The sequence below is a fragment of the Chlamydotis macqueenii genome, chromosome 3 (genome assembly GCF_036417535.1).
Source record: "Chlamydotis macqueenii isolate bChlMac1 chromosome 3, bChlMac1.mat, whole genome shotgun sequence".
In the NCBI taxonomy this organism is placed as follows: Eukaryota; Metazoa; Chordata; class Aves; order Otidiformes; family Otididae; genus Chlamydotis; species Chlamydotis macqueenii.
The window spans coordinates 93,830,805-93,846,597 of NC_141558.1; the positions used below are offsets into that span (position 1 = coordinate 93,830,805).

The 15,793-nt window shown below is 34.4% G+C and overlaps 1 protein-coding gene across 1 annotated transcript in view; it reads right to left on the bottom strand.

Moving 5' to 3' along the window:
• Positions 1-15,793, bottom strand: part of FMN2 (formin 2) — a 161,213-nt gene that overhangs the window by 46,933 nt on the left and 98,487 nt on the right. Inside the window, exons 9-13 of the mRNA XM_086745621.1 lie at positions 13,117-13,208; positions 12,836-12,965; positions 11,720-11,866; positions 9,786-9,845; positions 9,483-9,603 (exon numbers count right to left, since the gene is read on the bottom strand). Of these exons, the coding sequence (XP_086601747.1) occupies positions 9,483-9,603; positions 9,786-9,845; positions 11,720-11,866; positions 12,836-12,965; positions 13,117-13,208 (550 nt within the window). The remainder of the gene's footprint in view (positions 1-9,482; positions 9,604-9,785; positions 9,846-11,719; positions 11,867-12,835; positions 12,966-13,116; positions 13,209-15,793) is intronic.

Consider the following 15,793-nt stretch of genomic DNA (forward strand, 5'->3'; position numbering starts at 1 on the left):
ATTCATATGTCAAGTCAAATATGAAAATGGAATGAATGCTGCACGTGAAATGTTTCTACAGTTGGAGAAACCTGTTCTTTCAGAATGGAAGAGAACAGAATCTGTTCCTTTGATAAACAGGCGTTTACTGTTGGTCGAGTTAAAGATTGTAAATGTGCAATGATTCAACTTGCCTGTACCAATGTTTTTGCTATATCTAAAGATTGTGAAAAAAATATAAAGTTATCAATATAACTCCAGCAATTAAAACCTGTAAATTCCATATAAAACAGTATGAACACAACCATTTTCCAAAATTTCACAAATTATCTGCAAATTCTTAAAGAAATGTTAAGTCAACATATCTGAAATATTGGAGGGGATCCAAATGACCATGAATTTTCTTACAGCTTATGATGAACAAAAAAATAGAGAAGGTATGTACTTTTCTGCTATCACACATTCTGATGGGGACACAGAATTTCTATTATTCTATTCAGAAATACGTGGCAGAGCTGAAAGATGCTATAGAACCTACTGTAACATTTAATATCGCCCAAATTTCATACCTTTTTTCACAATATGTATTACATATTGTTCACAGAAGTACAACATTATACTCTCTTGAATTAATGTCTGCAGCTCATGATGAACTCCTGATCTCACAGCTGATTTGAGAGAAGTACAGATCTTACAAAGATACATACCGCCAAAAATCTTAGCCTATACTCGTGTCAATAGGCTAAGGCAGTCCCTTTTCAAAGTCTATAAGGAAATGCAGGGATATACTATCCTTTATATTCAACTTGCTATGGAAAAGAAAAACATGTAATATTGTCAGAATGAAATGTCTGTTCTTTAACCATTCAGACACTGGAAGTTCTTCCATAGTTGATTTGTTTGCGCATGTGGTGTGGGTTGAAAGGGAGTGCAGTTAATGACTGGGTTTTTTGTACATTCCCCACCTCCTCCCATTAAAAGACTAAAATAAGTGATGTTCAGAAAAATAACAGTTCAGGTCCTTTTTTGATTCTATTCCTGTATTGCAAATGCTAAGTCATTTAAAAACGAAAAGAAAACACAGGAAGAAAAATCCCTTTTTCTTGCTTTATAGAAAGTAAGATATCATATGCAGCATCCAACCTTTAAAAAGAAGAAAAATGCTGTCATTATTACCCTACTAATATCAGTAATAAGATGCTTAAAACAAACTAATTCATTGGATGCTTTCTTCTTTAAAGAATTAACAGGCCTGTAAGCTCTTCCTAAGTTTCCCAGTTCTCCATAGGACCAAAACCAGAATCATGGTCTGACTTCACAGCCTGTTGAATATAGCACTCATTTATCATATTCTGTAATTTGTCACCAGACTATAAAACCTTGCTATTTGGATGAGGTACTGTTATTCCTCACTGTAACTGAAGAAATTAAAGTGCTGATCATATGTATGGAACACAAAACACTAGACAATTACCAATATTTCTGCCCAAGGGAAGGAATAAGATACTGAATAAATGTTTGTGTCAGAAGGCTATTTAATAGCATCCAAGCAATGCTGATGTGAAATAATGAATAAATGTTTGTGCCAGAAGGCTGTTTAATAGCGTCTAAGCAATGTGGATGTGAAATATACAAAAAAAAAAAAAAAAAAAAAAAAGTATGTCAGAATACCAACAGTCTTCTGTACCGATTTTTTTCCCCTCCGCTTCATACTCAAATGCATTTCTCTCCATGAAACGGCCCAACTAAACATCCCAGACATCAAAGAAATAGGTTGTTAAAGGGGATCTGCTGTGACAAGTTCACAGAAGTTTTGTCTGAAACAAAAGCTTGTCTCTTTTTTGATAACAGACTCAAAACTTGCTCTGTTATCACCCCAGTTCTCACAGGTTGGGAGACGTGTAAGCAACTGACAAACTTGGACTAAGCTACTGTATTCCTAAGCTCAGTTTACTTAAAGCAGATTTTAAATTTTCTTCTAATGAAAGACTGAAAGGTATTTAAGGCACCAGAAATGAGAATCATGCAAGCAGTCACAAAAGCCAAGCACTAGGTAGAAGCTTATCTCACAGCCTGAAATTGCCCAAACAGGAATAAAAAAAAAGAGAAAAACTTCTTCACACTGTTTTGGAGCAGGGTCAAGTTTTCAGTTGCCTGTAGTCCCAAATACCCAGTCCTCATGCATTGATCTTATATCTTCCAAAGATCTCAAATCCTAAGCAGGAGTTGGCATGGGCAGAAACACGTCTTCTCCAACTCTCTTAATCAATATTAACATATAAGCAATATCTCAACAATGGAAAAGCCCAAAAGTCCATCTAGTTTCCTCTCATCTCTAACATCATATGCTGCAGAAGACTGTATGTGATGTTCCAGAGAAGTGATACAAACTGATTCTTGTGGAAGGACCTTCCAAATTTGTGACAATTCAAACTGGTAGCTTTTTGCCTATACATACACTGGCCTCTCAAATGCTCCTGATCCGGAAATTGATGTGAAAACCAGTTTGTAAACTTAAAAAAAAAAAAAAAAAAAAAAAAAGCTATTCCAGCTGTATCCAGTTATATCAAGAATCTCATCTCATTCTCTGTTTCTATGTCAAAATACAATTAATTGCCATTTTTCAAGCTACTATGTTAGCATGCTCATTCTCAATTTTTTCTTAATTTTAGGTCAATATGTTAAAACTGTATAAAGTTTCACAATAGCCAATACTGGTTAAGATACATCTTTACAGAAAAGGAAAAGAAGAGTCACAAAACGTTCTGTGCATTGTACTAGCACTTTCAGTAAGTCATTCTGGTAAATGATCTAAAATGCACCCACTCTCAGTATCAAAAATAGTTGCTTAACTTTTTTAAAAAGGAGGGGAAAAAGTATTTTCAAGATTCAGAATACCTTTTTAATGCACGTTTTCCAACTAGCTCTTCTGGATACTAAAGTTTAGCCCTTGGAAGCATAAATCTCTTCTAATCCTAAAACATGTCTTTTTGAACAAAATGTGTGAGCACATGATAAGCTGCTCCTCAGCCTCACTGTATTGTCTTTGGTCAGGATATTAATGGGCAGCATGATTTTTCTTTTAACACCCTCAAAACATTAAAAAAAGCCCTAAACCAAATCAAAACAAATCCACCAAAAAAAAGCACTAAGAAAGCAAGCAGAACTGTGAATTATCTTGGATGAGTAATTAACAGGTTCATTAGGCTGTTTTAGTTAACAACTTCTGAAACCACATACTCATCTATACAAGTCCCATAGAATTTAAATGCATTTTTAAGACTGTTTAAAATACTTGAGAGCACAAGTTACACTGGGATGTGACAGAATACTTGTTTTTAAGTCTTTTAAGATTTGAAATGATGTCCTTAATTTTCAGAGGTTCTGAGTACTCAGACTCCCACAGGAGATGTGCCTGTGTCCTACTTGCCTGAAAAGTATATCAGGATAACCAATGTTTTCACAACTTCCTCAGTGCTTTCTGGACTCTTTACAGCTGCAACCTATGACTTTAAAAGAAAGTTTAGACTTTACCAAAAGGAACCATCAAAAGACAAACTCTGATGAACTCGGCCACAAGTACAAAAAGAGCTCTTAATTTTCTTCCATTTATTTTTTTGGAATTGTAAGGTCTTACACTAAGAACTGCTGAGTCTTCAAGGGCTTCCATAGACAGCTCCGTGTTTGGAGTTTTAAGGACAGTAAAATATGACTCACAGATTGACTGAAAGCCTGGCTTTAGTTTACATCTGGTTTAGGTTTAGGAGTCTGCATGCTGCATAGCTGCAGCAATTAACCCTTTCAGTGATAGCTGAACAAACAGATGCACAGCTGTTAATGAGCAGACAAAAGTAAAGATTTTATTTGGCTAAAAGAATAGCTGTTTCTGTAAAGGCAGACTGTAAAGACAACTGTAGGACTGACTAAAACTGCTAACATTGCTATATTATTTTGTTAATAGTTACCTTGAGAGATCTGTCATTTTATTATAAAAGACTAAAGGCATGTTTTGATCAGAATATGGATCTATAGATCATAAGAAAAATAAAAGATCTATTTCTTAATTGTGAAAAATCTTCATTCCCATTTATATCAAAACTATTGACAGATAAGAGAAACACAGACGCTTCAAAGTATCATAAACCAGAAAGTTTTTGATGAGGCAGTGAATTCAAACTCTCCAAGAATACAATTTTTTCTCCATTTCAGTTCCCTCTACTCCAGCTCCCTGTCTTCTCTTGAAACAACTAGGTATACCAGTGTATAACCACATTAAAAAAAAAGAAAAAAAAAAAAAAGGTTTTTGGGAAATGTCTTAGGATGGACTCCATTTCATCAAACTTCAGCTATTTAAAAGACAGATCACAAGACTAGACTTAAAAATCTTTCATTAGCACTCAATTTTAGGAGAGTACAATCAATTTTAGGAGAGCTACCCCTTCCTTTTCTGTCATCTCTAATAGGATCCTAAATGGCTTAGGCTGCTTAACCTTGTTAATTGAAGTTGAAATTGATACTGATCCCGTTCCTGATCAAGAAGTGGCACTGAAATGTTGCCAGTCTTAGTCCCATAATCAGAACTGTGATGGAAACAGAGCATCTTGTGAATATGAAAAGATACAAGGATATGTGTGAAAGAGGTGATGATGTTTAAATGGAATGGTGCTTTTTTTTTAATTATAGCCTGCAAACATTAATATTACTTATGAAAGAACTAACAGTGGATGCAATCTTGTTTTGTGATCTTATCCATGCATCCCAGACACAGTTGTCCACAAGAGGAAAATTCCATCTCAAAATACAGCTCAGCTGCAGTCTTACGGTTGGAGCCTCTTTCCAGGTCTTAGGGGTAACCATTACTGAGGCAAGAGGACTGATTTGTCAAAATCTAAATAGTTATGAGATAACTACACGAGAAAGAAATCCTAAGGGGTCAAAGCATAACACGCCTACTACTACCCTATCTCTCTCATTCCCACATTGGCACCACCCCAAATTAAACTCAAAAATCTATTGTACAATATGGTACTCCCAATGCGCTGATTTACACAGTTGGTAAAACCAAGAGCACATATCAGCTCTACAACTAGCAGATCCAAGCTGAAGAGATAATTTTAGGCGACTAAAGCACAGAAAAAAATATGGAACATGTATTTTTCCAAGTTACTATAGGACTTTCCTCAGAACAAACTTTTTAAAATACAAAGTGTTCTGCAAATGCTTAACACTTTATAAACATTCTTAGTCACATTTATTCCAAATGTGAGAGATGTACTGGGCCAGACAGTCTAGCTTCTTATCGATGAAGACTTTTCAACAAGTTGTAAACACTAACCATAGGAAAAGAAAGTAAAACTACAAAAATAATATTTAATTATCATAATCATTACTTGCAATCAGTTTTCAAAGATATTAAATAGGACAACATTATGGTATATAAACGAGTGCTGACTTCAACTCTATGTTATAGCAGTCTGCATTATATGGTATTATTAATCTCCTCAAAATTCTACTAGTCAGATTTATTTTCTGCCTGACATTGTTTCTAATTCCCTTTTAGCTGAGCTTCAGTTAAAGTTTTGCAATGTGACAACTGATAAATTAGTTTTTGATTTGCAAGAATAAACTTACTATTGTAAAGTTAAAATGTTCATGTGTAGCCAAAGAACAGCTTCTAAACAGTTTTAACTTGCCCTGAGTGCTTCATAAATACTGTAACTCTCATTTCCATTTTAGTGTCCTAGTTCTTTCCTAAACTAAATACATGTCTTGAAGAATTTCATGGGCCACAAATCCAACATTTTCCTAAACCACAATTGCACCTCAGAGAGTGTCAGAGTAGAAAGGATTAAAATACTAATGGATTCAATATATGTTTTTCCACATCTTTCTGCCCCACCTCTAGCATTCTGAAGTGTCTAGAAAAATATACTGACAATAACAGATATGCAACACAGGTCCTAATCAGAGAGAGTCACGCACTGCTCTCGTGACCCTAGATGCCCAATTTTCTTTACATGGTGAGTTGATTTAAGTCATGTGGCAAGTGCTAAAGTTTCTTCTGTGGAATGACATAGGAACAGAAGTCATTGCTTGGCATGACTGCATCAAGGAACGTTGCTGACAGCCAGGAGAGATCAAAAGCAGATCAAGTTGCTTAACAAACTATATGTCACCAAAGTCAAAAAGACTAAAGTGAGAATCCTGGAGAGCTGTGAAATCTGGGAGCAATGGATGGAGCCAAACTCGCTTGGTTTGTTAGTAAAAAGGATCTACCTGTTCTTTGGTCTTCCATCAATTCTATTTAAAAAAAAAAAGTCTAGTATATAAATTTTATCCCAGGGGTCTATATTATTTTAAAAAGCAAAACCAAAACTGAACAATTTGCAAGTTCGATATTACACGGTTAGTGTAGCTTCCACTATAATCTTAGGGGAGATTTTTTTTTTTAATTACAAAAAAAAAAATTGTAAATTTCTGTCTTATTAATCTTGTACAGGCACAAAGAATGCTTTCTGAAAGTCTTTTAGACTTAAACTTTCTATCAGAAATCTCAGAAAATACTTTCTTTTCTAACATTTACAAACTGCAAGGCATACAGTTCATAAAAACTTAAAAATGGACAGGAGCCTCCACAGTCATAAGGGAATAAAGCATACAAGTTTGAACATAACGAGTTCTTTTTCTTCTTAAGTAATCAGCAGAACAACTCCTCTGATACAAACATAAGCTCAAGCTTAACAGGACTGTGAAAGAGCATGACAATAAAATTATTTTACAGAACTATAAAGATCACTTATATCTGCATGTCTTTGTGAATGCTACTGACATATTTAGAAGGGAAAATACAGCATTGCTAGAATGAACTGCTACTGCTAAGGGTAAAAAACAATATGTTTTTTAAATAATAACCATTTTCTACTTTGTGCTTTTGGTTTGGGTTTTTTTGTTGGTTTTTTTTTGGTTTTTTTTTGTTTGTTTTTGTTTTTTTTTTTTTTTAAGCATCCCCGTAATTTTATGAAAGGATCCTTCTGGGATGAAGTTTACCTTTGAATAATGATCATGGAAAGTTCCTTAAGACAGAAGTAAAATATCTTCAGAAGTTTTTATTTCTGAGTGAACCAATACCCCCCTTCCTCCTCTGTACTAAATGTGATCTCACTGTGCATGGTTTGCAGGGTATTTGAAACTAACATGGACAGAATACTTTAAAAATGGTTATACAGTCTGCATCAGTACTATGTGCAATTTTCAGTTTTTCAGTGATAAAGAACAAAGCAAACACTGCCCCACCTGCCATAAATGGTGAAATCTTCTCCTGAAATCCTCCATCTAATTACTGATGAAATAGATCCAAAGTTACAGTCTGCATCTCAGTATAAAAGTGGAATGCATCCATGGGCATCATTTCTATCGCTTTAAAGTCTATGATAATCAATATTTTCCCAGGAATACTCAATCATCATTTAATCTCACAGACTTCAAAAGGAGAGGATCATATTTAAGATTTTGTCAGAATTTGCTCAGCATCTTACAGCCTTTTTCCTGCTCAGTCATTTAATGAGGCACTTACTAGCTCTAGTAACTCATAAGGTTCCAGATGCACATTAGCAAATCTGGTAGTGTACTTAAACTAAATGCAGAGGAAAGCCACTTTGAAGTTATTTTATCCATTCAGCTAAAACTTGTACTTTATTTTAAAAAGACTGGCATTAAACTTGGCTATTCTGTCTCCCTGAAAGCATTACAGTAATTAAGCTACTGCAATACCTATAATTTTTAGTGAATGCTCTTGTAGTCAAAGTTTTTTAACATAAGTTATTTTTAATTTAGGGTGACACTTTTCTTTGTAAAAGAGAGGCAGCGCAAAGCATTTTGCATCACTCAGAGCTGATAAGAAAGTCATGAATGAGACTGCAGACTGGTATTGAAATTGTCACTTCAGATCGAGGAGAGGATGCAGAAAGGGGCAGATGCTGTCCCCAAAAAGTTTGTACCAAAGGCAATAGGGAAAGAGCGATTGTATCTGCAGTTATTCTCCAGTTTCATTAACTATAGAATAGACCAACAACAGAGACTCCAGCCTAAGGGCTGGACTGGAAGCACAGAAAGAATGCAACTGCAGTCTGATGGCAGAGCAAAGCGTGTAATTTCCATTTTTACAGAACCGCTGCTTTGATCACTGCATAGAGTGGATTTATTCCATAAGAAATTTCTAGCTGTCTGCAAATTTCAAACTTGATCTAAAAATGTTTAACCTTTCTTCTATATAAAAACATTTTGGGTGAACTTGTGAGGAAAAATGTTGATTCCCATTGACGTTCATAAACATGCGCCTGAATTCAATCAAACCTAAGCATCTTTATTCTCTATGTGCAAGCTTGGAGACCAGCCCTCAGATAAACTGAAAATTGCAAGAAGTACTGAAATAAATTTTCATGGCTGAACTGCAGGATTTTTGCCCCCTAGATTGTTCAGGGCAGCAAATTGATGGTGCTGCAGTTTGTTCCTCAGTATCACACTAAGTGACCTTGATACAACTTTAAATATTACTTAATTTAAATTTTTAAATGTCCAAACAGAAAGCTTTATAGGGGCAAGAAGGGAATGTCAGATATCATTTGTTAATCACATTATGTTTTTATTTTAACAGAGAACCTTTCATTCTAGGTTGTTCAGAAACTAATGATTTACCAAAGGATGCCTTGGTTTCTAGATGAATAGCATTCAACATCAGCAAAGCAACAGAAATACAAAGATCATTTAACTCCTTGATTTGAATCCTTCTCTCCAAGATTTAGCGTAGTGGTACATACCTGGCCAGTCTGGCAGAGACTTTTAGCAAAAATATTGAAGACCATGGATATTAGCCATCACTTGTACAAACTGTACTCTTGCTTAAATTAAACTTATTGCTTAGTTCCCAATATGATTTAAAAAAAAGTATTGTATGCAATACATGTTCCATATTAAAATCTAGCAAATACATCTTATTTTAACCTTGCTGAGATAATTTAAGAAATAATTCCACAAGCACATACTTCCTTTGCATATTATTTTTAAGTAAAATCAGGTTATTTCAATTGTCTTTAACAATATGCTATATATATTATTTTATCTGCTAGATAGTATTTGGACCGGATTATCAATCCTTTTTTTTTTTTCATTGGACATAGTCCAACACATTGCAGTTCTTTTTACGGTGAAAGACTTGTTGAAATCAGTTTGAAAAAAAGATATAAATTGTTTCAGTTTTGAAACAAAAGATTTAACCTAACTGGTTCTATATTGTTTATTTTAATAACCTCTTCCAGGTTATATACAGAAAATAACTATTGCTTAAATGGTCATAAAAAAGCAAATTAAGGAAACAAAACAATAATGGAGGGTTCAAAAATGCACAACTATTTTTATACTATCATCTAATTTCTCAAAATGATGCAAACAGTAACAACAGGGATATGTTGGTAACATACAGTTAGCATTTAATCTAGGTCCAGTACCTCGCAAATCTTTCTTCATTTTGCGGAGATCTTTTTGGAAGTCATCAAATTTCATTTGTGAAGCCTGGAAGAGATCTTGTGGGTCTGGAAGAGGAAATATGCATTGTTCTTTTCCAGCATCCTGACAAAAACACAAATGAAAAGTAATGAGCACTATGTAATTATTTTATATACTAAAATACATAACTGAAAGCACAAAGAATATTTGTGCACATTTCCTCATCTCGTCCGGCAGAAGAGCAAAAGTCTTACGTTGAAATTTTTTAACCTGGATTTAAAAGAGTAAAATTAATTCTCACTCACCTCATCAAAATTACGCAAATAGTATGAGACAATGTAAGAGAGAAGACTTCTGCTGTTGTCCTGTATAGGAGAGAATAAAATTTGCTGTGTTACTGAAACTCATTAAAAAAATAAATTGAGAAATGATAATTCAAGTAAATGAAATATGCATTGTAAAGTATAGAAAATACTTCGCTGATTTGGCACCTTCACTGAAAACAAACAAACAAACAAAACCAATACCCTGAAATACCACTTAATCATTGAGGAAAATAACAGAAAGATATGCTATAACATTCGTGTAAGCCACTCCAATCTTCGAAATTTACTTGATTGTAAACTGAACCCTTATATTTTGAAATTTCCCAAGAAGGAAAAGAGAAATTGCTTCTGGGTTAATGTATACAATTTGTTTGGCAACATTCAGATCTTTTTAATAATCTATAACTATAATCAAAGCAAAGTTAAACTAAACAAAAAAAAGTTATTTTTCTAAGTGAAATTTTGGCATGTTTGTGGGTCTTTCATGAACTTTCTCATTCTTTCCCTTCTGTAATATCTCTAACGAAACTTCATCAGAAAATCTTTAATTTGAAGAGGATTTTTGACAGAATTATGTTTTCAGATATATTCAGAAAAATATTTTGTAAGAACTTTTCTGACTGATCAATAATAAATAAACTGAAGATGTATCTTGCAATTGCAAGGTTAATGGTCATACCGTTTCCAGCAAATTACGTACTAAAGATCTGAAACAACAAACCAAATGTAGTGTGCCTAAATGTCCTACTGAACCAAGTTCTAAACCTGGTGATGCATCTAGAGTCAACCAGAAGGCTGAGCTAAAATAAGATGACCGAAACACACTGTACTAAGGCTTCATTCACATCATCACTGCCTTGGGCTTACCAGAGAAACAAGTATGCCAGAATTAAGTTCCTCCATGCCTTTAAATGCAAATGCTGACATGGTCTCTCAACTCAGCGTAAATAAAAGTCTGCTCACGTTACCTAACCCAACAGCTAAAGTATGCACATTTAGCAAGTGACTAATCAGGGAAAAAAACTCTTCTTTTTCTGCCACTTTCAGAATAGCAGATCTTGGCAACAACTCACTAAATAGATGTAAGGGCTAATCTGAAGTCTCAAGAATTATTGCTATAACCTTCCTCATACCCTTGTCCACATTCAGATGAGTCTTTTCATCACAGTCAGAGACTCAAAGATTACTGTTTCCCTGTAGACAAAAGCAGGTATTTGAATACAACTCCAATCCAAATAACCAAAGCCAAAAAAGCGCTAGTAACAAACAATCTGCAGCTTAGCACTGTGCTAGAAACAAGACTACTTATCATTCTCCTTACTCCAATGACTATACCAGAAAAATCTTAAATCAACAAGTCCTTGCTGTGATTACTCTTTACTCAAGTGGTTCCGTGGTCCGATGTGAAATGTATACTCTGTAATCATGAGGTATATAAAGGATGAATTTTGGGTTATCCCAAATGCTCAGGATGCCTATTCAACCATTTCCAGGAGTGACTATTTTTTTTTTCTCACATATTTTGAGTCAATTTTGAATCACAGTTAACTTTCATTTTACAACTGCTTCCACTTCTGTAACAAACCTTTCAAGTGTAAGGATCATAGTATTGCTTCTGAATACAGGAAAAATTAGAACTATGCAGTGTATCAAAAGTCAAATAGATACCAGATTAGAAACTAAGACATAATTTAACATATTTTTGTTTGTACAGTAATAAAGAGATCACTCATTTTCATATTTCTATATAAATATAGCCAACTCTAGAGGTGTGATCAGCTAAGTATAGTAACAAAAGAATTCCCTTTGACATGCCTTCATAAATTTCACACCATTTTCTCAGAAATAGAGACAAAGTTATTTTCTGAGAATGTAACATTCTCAGGCCTACATGAAGTCTAGAATCAACTTACACTGCTCTTGACATCTTTCAGTTTTGGCAGGATATCTAGTCCAAATCCATCAGCCTGTCCTCGTGTCCTGTTTCCACCATTCATGTAATTTCCAAAGGCAAGAACCAAACCCAGGACCTGCATAACTCCTGACCCATTTTTCAGTGTCTACAAAACAGAAAGAGAAAAAATTCTCTGTTCAAACTCATAATAATACTTGCTCTTAACAGAACTACCGACAAGCAGATTTGTTGATACTATGTTTAGAAATAATACTTATATAAAGGCTCAAATATAGGGAATTAACAACCTTCTACTACAATATGTAGAAGTAGAATAATATCAGTATGTAATTTGTTGTGAATGCAGAACGTTGCCTGCAAAATGGATACTTAGAAAAAAAAAAAAACCCACGAAATTTATACAGTATTATCAGAAATGACTTGCTGAGAAAAACAAAATAGTAATTCCTTAACTGATATTGATATGCTGAATAGCATATATAATTTAGGAGTGAATTCTGCAATAAGTTCATTAAAAACTCACATGGAACAATTAAAACATTTAACCAAAATGTTGTTATTTTTTTAAAAATCTATTAAATAGTAAAATAATTAAATAAAATATTTGACACAGTTTTCATTTATGAAAATACTGACAAAACCTGCATTTTAAACCCATGTATTTCTTTTGCATGGGATGACAAAACTCCAGTAATCTCTTCTAGCTAGAGACAACATTGCTACCTCTAACTGAATTTAGATATCAGAGATATTATTAAGTTGCAGACTTCCAAAATGCAAGCAAACACAAGGTGGACTGAACTGGCATTAATTTGAAAGCAGTGATATGGTCACTATGAAGAGGGAAGATTTTTCTTTAACAAAAGGAGAAGGTACACTATTTTCCAGAGACTGATACACATTGATGGCAAAACCAGAATACAGTTCAGTACTGAAAGCTGATTTTAAAATTCGCTTTGATGTTGAAGTACAATCATAAAACGTTCTATTCTGCTATTCTTTAGATTTAATGTGTACTTAAAGTAAATAAAGAGAAAATTTTGAAATCTAAGTACAATTTAACAATAGTAAATACCAGAAATTTAGCTTTACCTTTTCACAGAGCACAACCTACCTCACATAGCTTCTGTAACAATTCAAGTTTGCGACGGATTGAACAAATGCTTTCTGAAAATGTTGATTGGAACAGGATGCAAAACACACGTTCCGAAAAGTTGGGAATTAGTGAGAGTTCATAGAGGAACCTGTAGGAGTGATCAAAGAAAATTATATGGTCACCATCAGTAGGTACAGTGCTTTTTTTTTTTTTCTTTTGTAACACCTATAGGTAGCTTATTATAGCAGCAAAAGTTTTCTGATGTGAGCAAAACTGTTCTTTCATAAGTACGTTCTTACTGTTCTGGTTTATCCAAAGACTTGGCATTTTCTTTTTCCTTGGATGCCTTGCTATGTTTTTCTATTTTTTCTAATTCATCTGATTGTGCTCTCTGAAATAAAGGAAACAAAGTAATTAACACAGATAAAGATGCTATTGTACCAAATCACATTCATAGATTTTTCTTTTCCTTCTAGCATATGCTTATGGTAAAGCTACTTAGTCCATAGAATGATTTTAAGTATAAATATATCTGATGGAAAATAGAACATCTTCCAAATAATATTATTGACTAGTAATAATCCATAAAAGATTTACTCATTCAGCCATTCACTGAGACAATAATCTTCATTCCCACTCCCTTTTCTTTGGCTGTTCATAACATCTTTGGATCAAAGGACTCTCTTCTTGAGTTGTATTTCTCTTTCCAAATCTGTTGAGTTGCATTTGAATGCAATTTGACCTTTAAATATATATTTAAATAATGCCTTGTTAAAAAACTAAATGAAAATAGGTTGTATTGTTTACTGCTATTTAAATATTATTTGGTATTTGGAAAACTCTATGGAACAACAAAAAAGAGTTTATTTATAATGGAACTATCATACATATCAAAATACACGAGAACTACTGCATACTTCTTTAGAGTAAAATGTTCTTCATTTGTATCTTAACAAGCCAAAACAATTATGTGTAAACTGCCTAGTTTCTTGGAGAACCCTGTGGTACATTGTGTGGTCTTTTCTTCAACATTCCAATCAAAAGAAACAGAGCCTTACTTCTTTCTGTGCTCCATGCTACAGAGAAATTATTTTTTCCCAGTTGCAGTACTGGAAAATGGAACAGCATGGAAAGGAATAAAAGTGGAATGGAAATGTCTTGTCTGACCCTTCTTTTGACATCCATGGAGGTTTTTTAAATAGATTCAAAACATGAATCTGTGCAAGAGTGAAAAAAGAAGTAAATATATCTACCTTCATCCTTTTAAGAAAACACTATATACATTTTTAAATTTACTCCATCACAGAACTGGAAGATAACAGTGGAAAAATAAATTCTAACTACTTAAATAATGCCAAAGCAAAAGACAGGCTGCATCTGCATTCTTTCCTGCATGCTTTTGCATGATTAGCAGAAGAGGCAGAGAACTATCTCAAATCATACTGCCACAGCTCCATCAGCAATTTGAAACCAGAAAGTCAAGTTTGGACAGTTCTTCTGATGTTGTTCAACATCTTTTCATGTGGAAAGGGAGAAAACACTGATGTGAAATGGAAAGATTAAGAGACTGAAGAGTCACTCAGAGCAAAAGCACTTCAGAGTTTCTCTGATTACTTCAAGAAGTCTGAAAATTACTGCAAGGCCATCTGTCTTGAATACCACACATCCTAGTATTTAGTCAGCACTTCTGTGGATGTTCTTCAAGGGTCATCTTCTCTAAAGTAGTCTGAGCTTATTATTAAATACTCCAATAGATAAGAAATACTGCAAACAATGCCCCCTCCCCAGCAATAAGTTTTGTTCTCGACACTAAGAAATTACAATGGTGGTAGTAGCTGTATCACAGATCTATAGAATAGTTGAGGTTTGCAGGGACTTCTGGAGATCATCTGCCCTCTGGCACAAAGCAGAGGCAGCTAGAGGAGGTTGCTTTGTATTGTGTCCAGATGGGTTTTGATACCAGCTGGTGTTTGGACACCCTTGCAGTAAAAAGAAGGTGTTTCTATTTTTAAATATAATTTCCAGTATATCAGTTTCAAGAGGCCCACTACCTCTTGTCATCATGCTGGGCATCACTGAGTCTAGCTCTATGTTCTTTACTCTGTCTCCCCAATCAGGTATTTGTACACACTGATAAGATCCCCCTGAGCTCTCTCTTCTCCAGGCTGAACTACTCCAGCTTTTTCAGCCTCTCCTTGTAGGGTACATTCTGCAAGCCTTTAATGATTGTTGTGGCCTTTCACTAGACTCACTCCAATACATCCATTTCTCTTGCACTGGAGAGACCATAACTGGACACAGCACCCTAGATGAGGCCTCACCAGTGCCAAGAAGAGGAGAATAATCACTTCCCTTGACTTGCTTGATCCTTCCTTGATCTGTGTATACTTCATCATGCCTTTCTCAGTCAACAAGGGCTAGGCTGAGACTAACATACCAGTTTTCAATTTTAGTATACTGACAGCGGCCCATCCATAACACCTAGTTTCCTGAATTCCCTAACCCAGTATCACTTCAGTGTGAGAAAACAAACTTGGGAATTTATCCTCCAAAGCTACTTTCTTATGTAAGGTTGCCATCAAGCCAGGCATAGGACATAGGAATATAATTACAGTAGTAAGTTTTTCTTGTGTAATTCTATCCTGCAGAGAAGGAAATTTTCAAAATACTAGGACCAGAAAATTGTACCAATTTTTAATCTTAGAAGATTCATCTAGACATAGGGTGAGGACAGGAAAGGTGGAACTAACTGCATGAGTTTCTACTTGAGCATTGCAAGTGCTGTTGAGGAGAAAGGCTTTTGGTTTTTGTGTTGTTTACATCAGAGTTGGTGTAAATAAGAGATTTACTCACTTCATCTAGAACAGTCTTACTCAACAGAAAGTTAAAAAAAAAAAAGAAAGTTTCCATTTCTTCTCAAATCAGTTAAAAACTTTCTCGGCAATGGATGAAATCTACAGATTTTAGAAATCTGAA